The sequence below is a fragment of the Danio rerio genome, chromosome 8 (genome assembly GCF_052040795.2).
Source record: "Danio rerio strain M-AB ecotype USA chromosome 8, GRCz13ab, whole genome shotgun sequence".
Taxonomy (NCBI): domain Eukaryota; kingdom Metazoa; phylum Chordata; class Actinopteri; order Cypriniformes; family Danionidae; genus Danio; species Danio rerio.
In genome coordinates, this window is record NC_141028.1 from 20,044,915 (window position 1) to 20,063,276 (window position 18,362).

At 36.8% G+C, this 18,362-nt stretch overlaps 1 protein-coding gene and 1 long non-coding RNA gene across 4 annotated transcripts in view; both read left to right on the forward strand.

Annotated features, from left to right (window-relative positions):
* LOC147842616 (uncharacterized) overlaps positions 1-18,362 on the forward strand; it is a 1,013,036-nt gene that overhangs the window by 620,210 nt on the left and 374,464 nt on the right. The gene's annotated exons all lie outside the window — the stretch shown is intronic.
* glis1b (GLIS family zinc finger 1b) overlaps positions 1-18,362 on the forward strand; it is a 147,649-nt gene that overhangs the window by 103,601 nt on the left and 25,686 nt on the right. For all 3 annotated transcript variants that reach the window (XM_087264465.1, XM_087264467.1, XM_087264466.1), the window contains exons 6-8: positions 3,464-3,574; positions 4,904-5,072; positions 16,862-17,018. In XM_087264465.1, the coding sequence (XP_087120591.1) occupies positions 3,464-3,574; positions 4,904-5,072; positions 16,862-17,018 (437 nt within the window). The remainder of the gene's footprint in view (positions 1-3,463; positions 3,575-4,903; positions 5,073-16,861; positions 17,019-18,362) is intronic.

Below are 18,362 nucleotides of genomic sequence, written 5' to 3' on the forward strand. Positions count from 1 at the left end.
ACATATGCTCATTTTGAAAACGTAGCCCTATATACATTTCTGAAGATTGTAAATAATGTAGCCAGAATTATGTATGGACGCATTTCATCTTTAAAATTAACGCTACAAGGCGGTATGATGCTGTTCCTTTTCGCGCTTATCAGCTGAGCACTTACCTACATAAAGATGGCTTTTCAGCTGTTACTAGTTTGTTTAGTTAGACTGGCAATTGTATGTTGGCGGACTTGAGATACAGAGAGAAGCTGACCACGACAGCAGGATTTCAAGTCCAACGAAAAAAATGTTCCAGAAAGAAGGTAAGACAAAAATAGAATCCAAAAAATAAAATAAACAAGTAAATAACAGAGTGAGATATGGAAGCATATGAGTAGCATAATTCAATACAAAATGTAATATGCAAAATGGCAATGCAATATGTTAAATGGCAATGTATTTTTGTATTTGAATTTGCATTTTCCAAGACATATGAGCAATGTTTGGTGCAGAATGAAAATGTAAATTAAATTACATTGTTTGCATTTCTCATTTCAAACACTGTTTTAATATGTAAATTGTATCCACATTTTAAAGCTTTATAAGTAGCTAAATTAAATTGAAAATGCTATACACAAACTAAATTTGATGTGAATAAAGTACAAGCAGAAACTGTAGCAAAATGATCATTTAAATGTTATTTGTCCTAAATGCATTTACGCTCGCGTCTAGGAAACGCAGGATTACATTTTCAGCATAACAGCATGGGATGTGTGTAGCAAAATTAATTTTGAAATGTAATACGCAAAACGATAATGCAATATGTAAAAGGCAGTGTATTTCTGTATTTCAGTTAGCATTTTCCAAGACATATGTGCAATGTTTGCTGCAGAATGAAAATGAAAATAAAAAAAACATAATGCATTTTCATTTAACACATCGCGACGAATGAAAGCCAATTTGAAATTGAAAATGCATTCTGGCCTGGCCACGCCCACAGACGGCCACCGTTGCTGCAAGGCAGGTTTTAGGTTATGTCGTCACAGCTGCCGCGAGGACTATTTGGGACATTTGGCAGCATAAACATGGCGAAGTCTGTTCCTCAGCGGCTTCGTGAAGCTGCACGAGCCCTCGAGCGTGAACTGGGAAATACTTTAGAAAAGCAATCACCTCCTAGCTCAGTAAAGTTGGCCTTAGGTTTGATATTCGCGCACGCAGTTTTAGGGATCAATTCTAACTGCTAACTGAAATGCAAAAATGCAAATTCAAATACAGAAATACATTGCCATTTAACATATCGCATTGCCATTTTGCATATTACATTTTGAATTGAATTATGCTACTCGTATGCTTCCATAGTGAGAATGTGGTGAAATATGAAAACGGGCTGAAAATCAGGCGAGGGCTTTTATTTTTCTGGATTGCTTTTTAAAACTGTCGGTTGGGTTTAGGGAAGTTGGCCAATCTGGTCAGTCGATCGGTCAGTCAGTCTGTCATTCAGTCAGTTGACAGCAGCCTCTGGTGGATTTACACGAGAACGGCAGATGCAGATGGCGCTCGCAGAAGAAAAAGCGGCCTCTGGTGGATTCGAGAAAACAAAAACTGCAAAAAACGGAGCTCCTGGGACATATTTGGCACTCTCCAGAAATGTATATTGTGGTATATTTTCAGAATGAGCCTGGGTTGCAAGTTTACCAGTGAGAATCATAGGTATACTAATGTATCTTATCAGACAAAAATATTAGCCCTCCACCCTGTGGAATGTAAATTCTTTTAAAAATATTTCAATACAACTGGTAATAAACAGAAACGTTTTGTAGCCAATTGAAAAAAAAAATCTTAAAGGGAGCTAAAAATATTTACTTTAAAACGTGTTTTTTATAAATTAAAAACTGCTTTTATTCCAGCTAAACAGAAAACAGAGATAAGAATTTTCCAGAAGAAAAAAATAGGAAACATAGACAATGTACTTTTTCTGTTAAACTTTTCTGTTAAACTTTTTTTTTAACCAAAAGAATTGTAATTTCAGAGAAGGGCTTATAATTTTACCTTCAACTGTATGTTTAAACACTTCAAAGGTAATTAAATTTGCAACATAACATAAAACTGGCTTAGTAGTTTGTTTCTTGTAAACCAGTAAAGGAGTGTTTGTACAATACTTGCCTGTATGCCTGCATGACATTTACCGATCAATCTGTATTCTTCTTTCCTCTTCCTGTGTCCTCTCAGCTGAAAGGTAGGATGCTGTCTTTCCTCTTGAACTTTGTTTTGACTATTTTGTACATGTAAACTCTGAAAAATGTACTCTTAGAAATTTAGATTCTTTATTGTCATAGATGATTTTGTGAAGAACCATTAACATCCATATACTGAATATTATATTGGAAAAAAAATTATTATGGGATCAAGATTATGAAAATGTTGAAAAGTAATTTGTTCTATGAGGATCTCTTCACTTACAAGGTTCGTTGGAGAACCAAAAAGATGATTCTATAAAATTACTTACAAACACTATTTGATAAAATTACCCCGATGTCTTAGCTAAATTCCCTCCATTGGCCCTTTACGATCATGGCCACTCAATCATCCCCATCCACTGAATTGGCTGTATCACTGTCTCTCCGCTCCACCAATAGCTAGAGTGTGGTGAGTGCACTGGCGCCATTGTCCTGTAGTTGCCGTTGCATCATGCAAGTGGATGCTGCACACTGGTGGTGGTGTGGAGAGAACCCACTTATGATTGTGAAGCGCTTTGGGTGTATGGCCATACACATTAAATGCGCTTTATAAATACACATTATTTGCTTACTTACTTATCTAGAACACGCCTCACTGGCTCTTCCTGGCATCTTTATTGTTTAGATTTTCTCAGGTTGTTCCCAACTGGTTTGAGTTTCTTTTTTTGCATTGAACATACAAGAAGATATTTTGAAGAATATTGGTAACCAGTTAATGGTCCCCATTGACTTCTATTATAGGATATGTAGAGGTCAATGGGGACCAGCAATGATTTGGTTGCCCATGTTCCTCAGAACATCTTTTTTTGTGTTCATCTGAAGAAAGAAACCCTTAAACTTGTGGAGGGTGAGTAAATAATTATGAGATAATCAAGACTGTTTTTGTAACCTAGAAAATGACACATTTTACACCTTTTGCAAAATAATATTTATTTGTTTTCAACCCCCCACCCTCCTTTTGTTTTATACTTCAAAATGTGATGCAGATTCATTGTCATCATTCTGTATATTAGTATATAGGTTTTCACAAACAGGACATTTCCTTTAGCAGTTCAGAATAGTTGCTTGTATAAATGTACTGCACTGTGTTTAATGTCTCTTATTAACTATAATTATAGCTACTCAATTATAAATGCGGCCGTAATGCAATAATTACTGTCTTTGTGTCCATAGCCGTGTGTTTCCATGTCTTTTTTGTGGCTTAGCTGTGTACAATTATGCTTCTCAGACTCATTGTGCTTTTCCTGTTTCAGAAACCATATGCGTGTCAGATCCCAGGCTGCACTAAGCGCTACACAGACCCCAGTTCCCTCCGCAAGCACGTGAAGATCCACTCTGCCAAAGAGCAGCAGGTGCGTCGAAAGGTACGGATACAAACGCACATCCAGAAATTCCCACGTACAAATCATCAGCGCATCCGACTACAATTAGCTCTTTGGCTCTTGCAGAAAGACGGCTAGTAGATATTTTTCATGGTCAGTTGTGTCTTTTTCACGGCTTGGTGCAGTTGGTTCTACTTAGGATTGTCTTTGAAAACCATTTCCCCAACAATAGATCAACTCCAACCACATTTCAGCATCTACATGGTGAAGAGTGCATTCCTCATTAAAGTTGGTAATTATAAGCAGAATGGTCTTATTGTTGCACCGCTCTAAACGACAGCTGACTGATGCGTTCATCTTGCCTGCTATTGTAAGCGGAAACACATGTGAGCGTGTACCATTGGTAATAATCTGTGCAGCACTATACCCCAGTGGCCAGATGTTGTGGGCCGATGTCAAACAAACACTCCCACTCCATCTATCGCGAGCGACGCCTGTTGTAGCAAAGCACCAAGGCTCCATTAGGCTTGACAAATGGCTGGGAGATTTACACAAAAATCTCAACTGCAAGACGTGCAGTTTGCGATCTTTTGTAATGTTCAAGAGCTGCAGCCCGTTCAAGGGTAATTAAAATGTGTTTGTTTTGTTTCTAATTCACGAGTTTGCAAGCTTTTAGTTTGAAAATGGTAATTGCAGTGGAATTAAAATGACATAACGCATTCAAGTTGCATGTCACGGCTCATTTCGGCTATTGTTTATTGCAAAGAATCGTCTCCAGATTTGGTCCACTCATCACTGATTCATGTGACCGAAGATAATTTTCCAGTTAAACATAATTCCATGCTACAATCCGAGCTTTTAAAGTGAGTCTAAAAGCCCTAAACACATATGACTCCCCAAACTCTAAATAAATGTCACATGTAATGCATGATTACTCCCAGATCTTTGATTTTGGAAAAATAAGTCTTGCATGCTAATCTCACCAGCAGAGGAGACCTCTCCACCTCTCTTTAGCCACAAACGTGGCGTCCCAACCTGCACTCGGGACGATGGATGTGTCTGTGGGGTATGTTCTTCCCCTCATCCCCTCATGTTTCCAATCAAAGGTTCCTGTTTGTGGTGAAAAAACGTTCCTTTCTAAGCTCGTCATTATTTATGCCGGATAGTAGGGAAAGATTGATGTGTCTTCTTTATTGAAGGCTTTTGTTTGGGCCTGATCCAGTTTAGGAAAGTGTGCCTCTCCTCATTTTACACCATGTCACTCAGCAACAGATGATCCACATGTTTTAAACATGATTTCTTCCATTCCTGCATCATGTTTTGATATTTGAATATTGTTTACTTCATCGCTTGTGTCTTTTTGATTGACAGCTAAGGGCCTGCCCCCATTTAGAATCAGATGCTCTGAGTGAATGTCTGTCAATCCAGCATCTGCATGGCTCCGCCCCTTCCCAGCATTCCCACTGCCCTGCTGGCTCTCAGCACTCTCTGAATGGGAAAGAAAGTCGTTCCCCAGCACTCGGGCAGGAGATGTTCACGGGTAAGCCTTACATTATTCTTTATATGCACTCACACAGTTGAAGCAGGTGTGGTATAAAGAAGAAATCAGACTGAAATGAGAAATGAGTGCTTAGTTTAATTTGTGTGATTTATTGGTACTTGATAACACAAACACATCTGTTATTTTTGCTCATACCAATGAAATTAAACTTAGGCTCATGTTTTGCTTGTACTGTAAACACAATAAGAGCTCATGTTATATGGCTTATTACGATTTCAATTGCTTACCCTGATGGATATTGAAACTGAGTGTGAAAACTGTCCACACAGCATTTGGCCAATAAGCAACCATTTAAAACCAACCAGACGTGTATTTCCTAAAAAGTTGACTAAATAAAATTGTTAAAATGTTTTGAATTTCTCGAATTTTGGTGTTTCCCGAATTCACTGCATACAGCATTATAAACTTGTGTGGTTGAAACTAAAACTCTAGAACTGTAGTTAGGAGCATACAGTAGTTCCTGGCTGTGTTCTATTGTGCATTATGTCCCTTATGCCCCCTTCCTTTGAATCCACTATTCCACTGAAACCATCCACTTTCGATGATTCACTCATTCATTAATTTTCCTCCGGCTTAGGGCTCTATTTTGACAATCTAGGCGCAAAGTCCAAAATGCAGGCTGCAAAAGCAATTAGGGCATGTCAGAATCCACTTTTGCTTTTTAAGGGCAAAAAAAATCCACTTTGCGCCATGGCGCATGGTCAAACAGGGTTGAGCTTATGCTCTTAATGAGTTATAGGTGTGCTTTGAGAATAAATCAAATAAATAAATCAGTCTCATATCCCATTCCCTTTAAGAGTCAGTTGCATAGCGCCATGGCGCATTTGCTATTTACATGACGGACAGTAGGTGTAAAAACTGAGCGCTTCACCAGAGAGAAACAGTTAAACAGATCATCTACATCGGGAGAATGAGAGATGAGCCTCCTCATTCTTTACTTTCACTTTCACTCTCGTGGAAATGTGTTGTACGCACAGACATCCAATAGCCTCTACATAATTAATTTCATTTGTTAAGTGCAAAGATTTTTAAAAACTATTTCTAAATTCATTTCTAATTTCCAGCAAACTAATAAATCAACAATAATAACAAAGTGTGGTCAAAAACTGAGATATATCCAAATACACATGCTATGCCCCATTTGGTCACAGGTGGGCAAATCTAAGCTTGTTTTTTTTTATTAAACAAATATAAATATGCATATAATAAATACCACTACTACTAATAATTACATTATACAAAAGCAAATTGTCATAAATAAACTGAAAAAGCCCCCCGAGATGAAGAAGGCATGGAGGCGGTGGTTTTAATATTTATGTAGGCTAAAAAAATAATCATTTTTGTAATATTTTAATCCTTTTTCATTTGTAAAGATATTTGCGTATTGCTGTACATCCTTTGTGTATTAAGCAATGTTTAAGCAAGGCGCACAACTAACGTGCTCTGCGCTGGACTTTAGACCTTCTCTGCTGGTCTATTGAACAATGTATTTTAATCCCTTAAAATAGCAGCGTGCCAGCAATGCGCCAAAACTCACCTGCTTTTTATAGACCAGAACACATATTGGCGCACATATGAGCGCAAATGCTTTTTTTCTATTTAAACAGCGTGCAGCAAAACGTCAAAGTAACTGTTGCACTGAGCTGAAACTAGCAAACAACAACTGCATCATGCCTTGCACCGCATTGCGCCGGGTGTATGATAGGGCCCTTAGTCTCTATTTCAGAGTTTGCCACAGCAGAATGAACTGCCAAATATTCCAGCATATGTTTTAGCTGCAACACAGTATTGGGAAACACCCATACACACTCACAAGTACACTATGGGAAATTTAGTTCAATTCACCTGTAACGCATGTCTTTGGACTGTGGGGGAAACCAGAGCACGTGAAGGAAACCCATGCAAACACAGGGAGAACCTTCTAATGATTTTGAAGCTTAAAGTTTTTTTGCTCAAGTTTTTTTTTTTTTAATACAATTCTGTTTCAGCAATCATCAAACTGACAATTGTGCTTCCTTCTTAGTGCACTCTGACAACATTTATACCATTTTGAACACAGCTGTGGCTCCTGAATAAAGTCGACTTTCAAGATTTACAAGCAAAAATATGTTACAATTCTGAAGCTTGGAAAAACAAAACATATGCATGAATGATTTTAATAATATTTAGAAGGTAGACCTATCAGTACTGTTCCTATATGCAGCATTTCTGCATAGTTTTAAGGATAATGTCAACATTTCTAAGTAATTGAAATAAAATAACTGTTCTGAAATTTATTTTTTAAAACCAAATGTAATTTGTAAAAACAATAAAATGAAAAAATTTTTTTTTTGAAATGTCATTAAATGGCCATATCTCAGATTTGTTTATTAAATTAAGCTACATGTTCTTGTAAGTAGTTTTATGTTTTGTTTACACTAGTTACATTTGTACATTACCAAAAGCTTTCAAGCAATCACCTAGCAAAGTACTCAAACAAAAAAACAGCAGTGGCCCTAGTAACTACCCAGAAAACCCTAGCAACTACCTAGTAGTCCCTCAAGTAACTTCATTACCAGAATTCATTACCAAATACCTACAGCAGTACCCCAAATACCTAGCAGTACCCCAAAACACTCTGTGGTGACTCAAAAGCAACTGCTCAAAACTCTCTAGCAACCACCCAGCAGTGCCCTGGGTAACTATTCTAAACACCCTAGCAGTAACTACTCAGAACTCCCTAATCTTGCAATGGCCTGAGTAACTGCCTATAGCACCCTAAAAACCACCATGCAGTGCTCTTTGTAACACCCAGTAACACCATCTGCTTGTTAAGTGCGATTTCACGCGAGGTGGTTTCTGGGTCCAAGCACTATATTAAACTGTATGGGGAGACTCAACAAATGGTAATAATTATAACAAAGCAATGTAATACTTTCAAAAATCGCGACCGCAATATATAATGTACATACTGTATATATCCATGCCTAATATACAATGGCCAGAGTGATTAATTTTTTATAAATGGTTGAAATATTGGTGTCTGTGATGCAGCATGTCCAGAGACTGTTGTGAACACCGTGATTTGATATAAAATTCACTTTAATGTGTGGTATGACAAACAATTAGTTGTAAACGAATATTTTCTCAACTCAAATGAATAGCACACTTGGACCCAGAAGCAGTACTCCATACGTCACCACTTAACACACAGATAGCAACGCCTAGCATTGTGAAGGAAGTTTTAGATGGTCGTCAATCATATTTAAGATCTCAGATCAGGATTTATTATGTTTAAATAATCCCACCAATGATATTTTTGAAACTCCAAAATTTGCTGAAATAATTATATGAACGATTCGGCTGATTATGCCGATTGTTATGTTATGCTTTAATTTGTGAGATGAACTACTGTCTTCCGAAGAGTGAGAGAAGCGATTGTATATCTTGGTCTTTAGCATCCATTAGTGCTTGTTTTTGTAGGAGCATATGTGCTGTCTAATTTATGTATCCTGGGATGTTTTGTAGAGATGGGTAGAGGACTGTTCCCTCCACCCTAACATTTTTACCAAAACCCAGATGTGTTTAAGTGTATGTTCACTTTGCAGAACCATTTATGTGATCCAAAACCAATAAGCTACAATTTAACAGCTCAAATGGACATGACAGAATAAAGGGGATTGTAATGTTATGAAGACCATATGCTATGATAATATTGCAAACAGCTGCAATGCACGATTTGCGTTCGATGTGAATTTTCCCATGCTACTTCCAATGTTATGCAATTCGAGCTAAATCGAAGCTAGAGGACACACCTTAAAATACCCAGTGATGACTCATGACTCTTTGATTTCGGAGATGGAGGTCATAGGTTAAAGTGTTGCATGTTTTGTTTTTCTGCTTGTTTTGTATTAGTTAAACCGCAGTAGTTACAGCCCTCCCTGCGAGTAATTTTTCTTGTTCTTTGGCTTGTTCTTGTCTAAATGCTGAACATACTGTAGTGCAACAGATAGAAGAGGAGATTTGAGAAAACATGCTGTTGTAAACCTTGATGTCATCGCTTTTTTATTTCATGGAACACAGCGTTCAGAAAGTTCCCTTTCTGTGTTGCACTTTACAAAATGGATAGTTTACGAAGAATGGGCACTGAAGCTTTCAGGCTTTATTAATGTTATCCATCTGACGCCATCACTGAATTCTCAAACCAGATGATAGTTGTGTGTGAGAAACAGACCAAAATTTGTTTCATCACTGATAATCTTTATTTACAGATAACAGCATGCTCCAACAATAAGAAGTGCGTATATCGTGCTGATGTCAGCTTTTTTATTTCACTATTGCTTTTCATTTTAGAGTCAAATGTAAATTTGCACTCATTTAAATCATTGTTTTGATTCATAGTCTTATTTAGTATTATTATTAATATATGATTATTTGAGTGCGTGCATTGAACAACCGTATAAGTCCCAAAAAAAAAAACTAAAAATGAGATATCCACGTGACATTAATTGTATGTGTGAACTTTGTTTACAGAAAAGGTTTGGGGATATTTTCACACAACCAAAAGTCTGCATTTTAAAAAATAGTTTCACACTGAAAAAAAAAAGAATTAAGATGATGCTTGCTGTCATTTTACAAGATGCGTTTACTGGTCATCAGAATCTTAAATCCTTGAAAGTTTTTTTTTATATATTTATTTAAAAAAACAACGTATAAACATTTATATATGTTTATGTATGTATTATATCATCTTTGCATCAAATTACAACAAAAAAAATAGAATAAAAAATAGCGCTTATGCAAGGTGTTTCTAATGCAGCATCTATGGGGCTGAGAGTAAATTTGACATCAGTCTCACACTATTTTTCCCCTTTTTCTGAAAGTCTTGGTAACACCATCATGGTGTTTTTCTTTTATTATTTCAGTTAATAGGGTTGTAAAAAATGATTTGTTGTACTCTCCCCTTCGTTGCGCTCTAAGTTTACTCAACCATGATGCCTTCCGCTCCAAGAACTGTGAAAAGGGTCTACGATAAACTAAGATAAAGGAATCAGATCCTTAAAGTGAAATGATGAATTGGACTTATTTTGTGATTTTGCTGAATCATAAATGATCACTGCCAGACAAATTATTTATTTTTTAGACAACACATATTTAGCTTTAAAGCTTCATTCCCTATTTGAATGAATGAATGAATGAATGAATGAATGAATGAATGCATGCATGCATGCATGCTCATTGACAGCAGTGTCCCCGTCACTACAGGATGGGCCATTTATATGGACACCTTAATAAAATGGGAATGGTTGGTGATATTGACGTGCTGTTAGTGGCATATTAGTATATGTGAGGGGGCAAACTTTTCAAGATGGGTACTGACTATGGTGGCCATTTTAAAGTTGGCCATCATGGGTCATTTGACATATCAAACTTATTGGGAATTTCCCTACAAAAACAATGGTGTTCATGGTTTTAACATAACTTTATTCTTTCATGAGTTATTTACAAGTTTCTGACCACTTATTAAAATGTGTTTAATGTGCTGCCAATTGTTTTGGCTTGTCAATGCAACTCTCTTCTCCCACTCTTCACACACTGAAAGCCACACCGCAGGAGAAATGCCAGCACAGGCTTCCAGTATCCATAGTTTCAGGTGCTGTACATCTTGTGTGTTCACACCATAGACAATTGCCTTCAAATGACACTAAAAATAAAAGTCTAAGGGGGTCGAGAGATCGAGAGACCTTGGAGGCCATTCAACTGGCCCACGACGATCGATCCATTTTTCAGGAAACTGTTCATATAGGAATGCTCGGACCTGACACCCATCTAGTGGTGCACCATCTTGCTGGAAAAACTCGGGGAACGTGCCAGCTTCAGTGTATAAAGAGGGAAACATCATCATGTAGCAATTTCAAATATCCTGTGACCCTGTTTCCATTGATGAAGAATGGCCAAACTATTTTTGTTGTCTATGGTGTGAAGATACAAGAAGTTCAGCACCTGAAACTACGGATACTGGAAGCCTGTGCTGGCAATTCCCCTGCAGTGTTGCTATCAGTGTGTGAAGAGTGGGAGAAGAGGGTTGCATTGTCAATCGAACACAATGGGCAGCACATTGTACACATTTTATAAGTGGTCAGAAACTTGTAAATAACTCTTGAAAGAATAAAGTTACGTTAAAACCAACCACGCTGTTGTTTTACTTGTGAAATTCCCTATAAGTTTGATGTGTCAAATGACCCTCTTCTTATTGAGAAAAAATAAAGTTGGATCCAAGTTGGCCGACTTCAAAATGGCCACCATGGTCACCACCCATCTTGAAAAGTTTGCCCCCTCACATATACTAATGTGCCACAAACAGGACATTAATATCACCAACCATTCCCATTTTATTAAGGTGTGTCCATATAAATGGCCCACTCCGTATAAAGGGCTATAATAGATGTACGCACTTTCAACAGCAACCTTGACTTTCTCTTGAGGTCACCCATTCAGGAATTGGCCAGGCTTAACCCTGCTTGGGCTACAGGGTAAAATATCTATGGAAATGTTTTCCTGCAATTACGCATAAACATCAGAAATATCATGATTAGTAAGCTGTACAAGTTTTGAACGACACAAGAGTAAATATCCGCAATTTGATATGAGAGCTGTTCTTTTAAGAGCAGAGCAGATTGAGGCAGGAGGAAGGTAGAACAGACCTTAGACGTCTGTGTGAGAGTAATTTGAAGGGGGATTGCAGAACTGCCCTTCATTAAAGCATCTTTGTGCAAAATACACTTTGCACTGCAACAGTTTAAATTGCCCACAACGTGTGCCAGGGAAAAATCGGCATCCTGGCTTACACCAGCTCTCATTCACTCAGTTCAAAGAGGAGAAGCTGTTGGTGCTTCAGTTTGCAAATGTCTTTAGCCTGAAGGACCTTTTATGTTACTGTGGCTGTTTGTTCTTGTTTAGAGGAGAAGTTGTGGTTGGGTCTGGCCAAGATGCCTGCATTTAATGTTCTGGATTTTTCTGCCTCTCCGTATACGCTTTGTTCTGAGGCCAGTAGAAGAGAAAAAGCAAAGTGGAGAGTGGGTACCTCTGTCGTTTTGTAATTTGCACATAAAAAGTGTGCTCTGGTCCTACAGTATGTTGTGCCTTTGTATTGGTTTGTATTTGGCTACTTCATACAAATTTGAATTGATTCTCTGTGGCTGCTTATTTGCGTGTGGTAATTATGTGTTTTCATAAGATGGTTACAGGCTTCTGAATTTTTTACCTGGATAATCTAAAGCAGAGGTACCCAAACTCGGGCCTGGAGAGCCAGTGTCCAGCATAGCTTGGCTCCAACTTCCTTCAACACGCCAGCCTGAAAGATTCTAGTATATAAAATTAGCTTGATTAGCTGGTTCAGAAGTGTTTAATTGGGTTTGGAACTAAAATATGCAAGACACCGACTCTCCAGGACCGAGTTTAGACACCCCTGATCTACAGGTAACCACACACACTATTAAAACCAAAAGGGTTCGCAAACATTTGCAGGGGGTACAGGTTATTAAAATCATACATACACAAACTTAAAATTATTTATACAGTATACATATACATACATATATATATACACACACACACACACACACACACACGCACACACACAGTATATTTATTGTATATTTACAGTATACACCAGGCGTGACCAACCCTGTTTCTGGCGATCGACCTTCTTACAAATTTTATTTGCAACCCATATCAAACACACCTGCCTGTAATTATCAAGTGCTGTGCAGATTCTAATTGATTGGTTGAGCTGTGTTTATCAGGGTTGGAGCTGAACTTTGCAGGAATGTCGATCTCCAGGAACAGGGTTGAGCACCACTGGTATACACTGTACAAAAATTTTTGTTATTTTATCCCAGCTGCCGGAAAAAAAAGTTAAATAACGACAGTTAAATTACAGAAATTTACTGTATTTTTTTTATTTAACCTCTGTTATTTAACAATAAATTTATATAATTTAACGTATGTTATTTTATGGTACATTTCTGTAATTTAACGGCCATTATTTTTATATCAGTGTATAGATGTATTTTTGTATAGTATGTCTTTATTAAGTTTTTTCAAGGTTTTATAATAAATCAAACCCCAATACCCAAAACTTACCAAAGACAAATAATAAAAATAAAATAATAATTATTATAAAATAAAAAAAATTTAAAAAGAGAAAAAAATGTAAATAAATAAATAAATAAAAAGAAAGAAAGAAAGAAAGAAAGAAAGAAAGAAAGAAAAAAGAAATCTAATCAAACACCAATTCACATTAAACACCAACATAAAGCAATACAATGTCTTGCTTGTATTAAACATAAATCAATCAATCTTCTTTTTTTAGTAGACAAAACACAACTGTCCTCATACATATTAAATATGCATTATCCATGACTTAACGGAATTGGAATGGAAATAAATTTAAATATATTAAGTCACCTCAGGGTTTGAAGAGATGATTTTCTCTTAATATGTTTTATTATTGTGTAATTTGTCCTTTGATGGAACTTTTTAGATGTATTTTTAGTATTACGAAACTAGGTTTGATTTAAATGTTGATATTTTTATTGTCAAAAGTTCTGATTATATTTTTTCAAATAAAATCAATTTTTTTATAATTATCTATGTTTAGTTTTGTAAATATTTTTTTTTTATCCTTACCATTTTTTTACTTTGAACTTTGTGTACTGTATATAACTTTTCAAAGGAAAAAAAAAATGTTACAGACATACAAACTAATGAAGTAATTGGGAAAATGCCAATTAAATATGCATATAAACTGATAAATACTGATTATCTGGAAATTCTTGCCCACTCTTAGCTATTAGTGTGTAATTCTGCGTTTAGGTTCAGTCCCTCCTCTCCCTCCAGCAGATAACAACTAAAGCAATCATGGCCATTACTTGCTGAACGCTTCCCAGTCTGGTAGCAGATGTTAGGGCTAAAGGGGAAAGCATTTAAGGACTTTGATTGATGATTTCGAGTAATGAATCAAGTTTGTAACCAGTTCAGAAAACTGTCAGATAGGCCCCGCTTCCACCATAAAGCAGTTGGAGAGGAACACAAAGAGAAGTAATGCTGGGAAGAGCCGTCAACGACTGTCAATGCACAGCCATCCCTCCAGAGGCCTTCTGGGAAAACAATTACTGGGCAAATTCAGAGGAGCACTTTAACATTAGCAACCGGGAACAGTGTCCGCCTGTCAGTCTCTCAGGCTGCACAAGAAGCCCGGGGATTGAAGAAGCCCCTTTACGGAACAAGCAACTATCATTTTATCTGGCCTGGTTCGTGTACAGTAGTATAATCTATGATGAGATGACATTTGGGGCTCTGATCTACGCTGTTATTTCCATTATAAACTGCAGCTGGAGTTGATGTGTCTGCCGTTTTTCATTTCAAGGTTGTGTGACTTTGGCTAAAAATCCAGCTTACCTGTTCTAGTTTTTCAGAATGAGTAGCTTGAAGAAGATCTGCCTTTATTCCTTTGTTTTGTAGTTCTGTATCATTTAAGTGAATAATCAATTAGCTTTGTTTCCATCCAACTATTTCCAACTGTGACGGAAACACTTTTACCGAACAAATTTCAGTATGCGCATTAAAAAGGTCATGTGATTTTGTCATAGGAGATCATGTAAGGATAAAAATGTGTGTGAATGGACAAATCAGAAGGCTGAGCACTTTATTAAACATCTGAAATGTTGTTTTGGTCATTCTAACCATTTGACCATTATGAGTATTACTGTTATTATATTATTAATGACCTCCAGAACTACCAAGGGTGTCCCTGTTTTGTGTCTTATGCCTTCAAACGCCAAAACACGTTCATTGCATGTCGGCATCGTCTTCTGAGGCGCAAGTCATTTATTAAATAAGGAAAAGATTGACGCAGCAAATTCTGTCTTTACTGTTGATATTTGGTGCCAGTTAATCAGGAAGTGACCATTTTATTCTCTTTGACTTGTAGGATGGATCCGCTGCTTTATTCACACGTCTGTGATATTTCTGTTTTGCGCATACATTTAATTTGCATCTTTGGATACAAACATGGCTACTTATTTGCATTCAAAATATGACTATTTTGTTAGGAAATGTATCTTAAATGAATTGTTCGCTTAAATTAATTAATCACTCAGTTTTAAATTACTTTTAAAAATGCATTACAATATTGAGTTACTCCCCTATAAAGTAAATAATTGAGCTACTTGATTACTTTTTTTGCAAAGTATTGCGTTACATTACTTTTGAGTTACTTTTATGTCACAGTTTATTACCTGGCTGAGGCTTGATCTTTCAATACTTGTGTCTTTTTTAATATAGAAGTTCTGCAATTAGAAACACACTGTATTACCTTAACCTTATTTTACGTTTAAAAACACATCCAAAAATATATATATTTTAGGATATTGTTTTCTGTGAACTTCCTGACCCCAGAGCTCATGTGTTTGCTACTTTTATATTATTTGTCTGTAGTAAAAACACTGTCCATTGAGACTATGATCCCCCTTTCCTTTTCTTTGATGCGTTGAATTAATTTTTAAAAATTAACAAAGTAACATTTTTAAAAGTAAAAAATGTTATTACTGAATTAAAATTTAAGGATTTTTTAAAAGTAATAAAGCGCTGTTGCCTTAGCTTGGTCAGTTGGTTCTTCTGGATTTTGCATGGTTTCCCGTGTTGTGTTGAGTTTCCCCCACAGTCCAAAGACATGTGCTGTTGTTGAATTGGGTAAGATAATTGCCTGTAGTGTACTGTATGAGTGTATGTCTTGGTCCTCCAGACTGGGGGTTGAGCATTGGGATAACCCATTTCCGCTAAATATCAACTTCGATATAAATGATGCTGGGAGTAAGTTAGTTATGCATTACTTTACTCGTTACTTAGAGAAGAAATATTATTACGTAACTCACATTACTTGTAATGTGTTTCCCCCAACACTGTTTGTATGTATCAGTGAATTTTGAATCAATCCTTTAAGTAAATAAATAATTAATTGACATAAAGATATTCACTTGTTTAATTTGGAGATAAATCACTCACTTGAGTAAATGAACCTCCAACTCACTTTTAAAGGCATTCACATATTTGTTTGAAAATAAATGAGTGTTTTTGAGTGAATATTTGTGTGAATAATTGATTTATTCACAAATAAAAATTGTCATTTGTTTTGTTTAGAAAAAATGGCTTATAAAGAATAAATATTCTAAATGAGTAATTGATTCACATTGACAGTCACGTACTTTGTTCAGAATTGTAGTAATGTTTTTGAATTGATCAGTTTTCTGTCATTTATTTATCAGTCATATAGTCAAACCCATTTCAACAATCACTGTGTGTACAGGGTATTATTCAGATGAATCAATGATTGATTGACTTCCTCATTGTCCATCATTTTTTTCAGATTTTTTTTGGCTGAAGATACAGCCTACCTGTTATATTCATTTTTGTAGCAATTCAAAGCAGATCTGCCTTTGCTTATTATTTCTGCCGCTCCATTCAGATATAGTCAATCTATCAAGGATGTTCTATTAAAATCACTCAGTCAAATCCATTCTGCACGGCAACATTTATCATGTACAGTAAATCGCTAACAGCAAGAAACAGGAACAGTTAATTTAATCCAAAAGGCCTTGGTGTGTTTGTGTTGTCATAACAAGTGCCTGTTGCCATTAAGAGTTGTTTGTGGAGATTTAATTTGGTCAATGTGCCGCTCTTGAGGTTTATCAGGCATGTTTTGCACATTAGTATTGTTTGTCTTCCAGGCCTGTACGCTGGCTCCAGCACGACACACAATGGAGCCCCACTTGAGTTGCTCTCTTCTGGACCTGACCTGCCGCCCAGGCAGCCCCGCATGGACCGTGACATTGGCAGCCCCCATCATCTCTCCCCGCTGTCCGGCCTCGAGAACACCCGAGAAGGGTAAGTATTGAACCCGCCGAGCTTCACTTTTACTCCCAGTTGCTCTGACATACATGCAGGGCGGATGAGCTCAATGAAAATGATGTCAGGGGGTTGTCATCAGTTATGGATATCACTGTAGTAATAGTTACACATGCTGGGACTGTTCCAATTAGTGAGCTGTCGCAAAAAGGCTGTTCCAAGAGATATCTCCTTTTCACCCGATTCCACAAACGCAATTCCACAATTCACTATGATGTTCTTTGAGTGATTCATCCAGGATGTCTGAGTGAGAAAACATTGACTTTTCAATAAATGACAAAAATTAAACACTCACTTAGTAATCTCTACTGAATGAATCATGAATCAGTTCAGTGAATGATTCATTAGTATACTCATAGCCTGTTCTTTCTTAATGAAATGACTCATTGGCTGTAATCAGAATAACATACCAGCATACTATTTTTACTAGTTTTGCCATAAAAGGAATTAGTAAGTAGTGTGCTATTCTTAACCACTGATGTTGAATGAATCGGTTAATTCATTAAATCACTTAAAAAGTCAATCGATGCTTATGACACATAATATACTGCATTTTCAAAACTTCACAACTATACTCTTATTTCAAGAGGCCGCCATTTTAAAACACGAAAGCTAGGCTGCGATGGGAAGAAACCCAGAAGTATAGGGTCAGCACTGTAAACATTGAAACATGCTGTGGACTATAAACCTCCAGCTGTTGCCGCCAAAACGCAGATATGTTGTAAACATCACTTTAATATCATTCAGTTAAGTTTAATTTAAACAATTCAAAGCATATTAGGCATCAAACAAAATCACAATCTCTTTAAGAGTAATACACTTACTGTAAGTATCCTCCTAGGTTTCAGTTCATGGCACCAGGTAAACACAGTGGTGGCTTTCCTGCATGCTTCAGCCTATGTAACCCGGTGAGCAATAAAACAATGCAGTGCTCTTCGTAGCACACCCTCGTGTTATCGGTAATACTGTCCTGGTACTGGAATTTTTTAAAAACGTCCATTTCCCGCTAACATTCAAGGCCGCATTCATGAGCACGCTCTAAAAGCTGATTTGCCATTGTGTTCACAATTGCTCAACAGAAATGATTGTGATTGGCCATGAAGGTGCAAACACTCCTGAGTGCAAACACTGATGCACAAAGATTGGAGCGTTTTAAAGGTGCAAAGATCAGTCGAGTCATTAGCAGATTGCTAGTTTGTGTTTGCACTCGTTGAACATCGGTGAAGTGCAGTGAACTGAAGACCTTCACAGCCAATTACAGTAATTTCTGTTGAGCACTGGTGAACACGATGGCAAATCAGTAGTGTTGCAGTGTTGCATGTT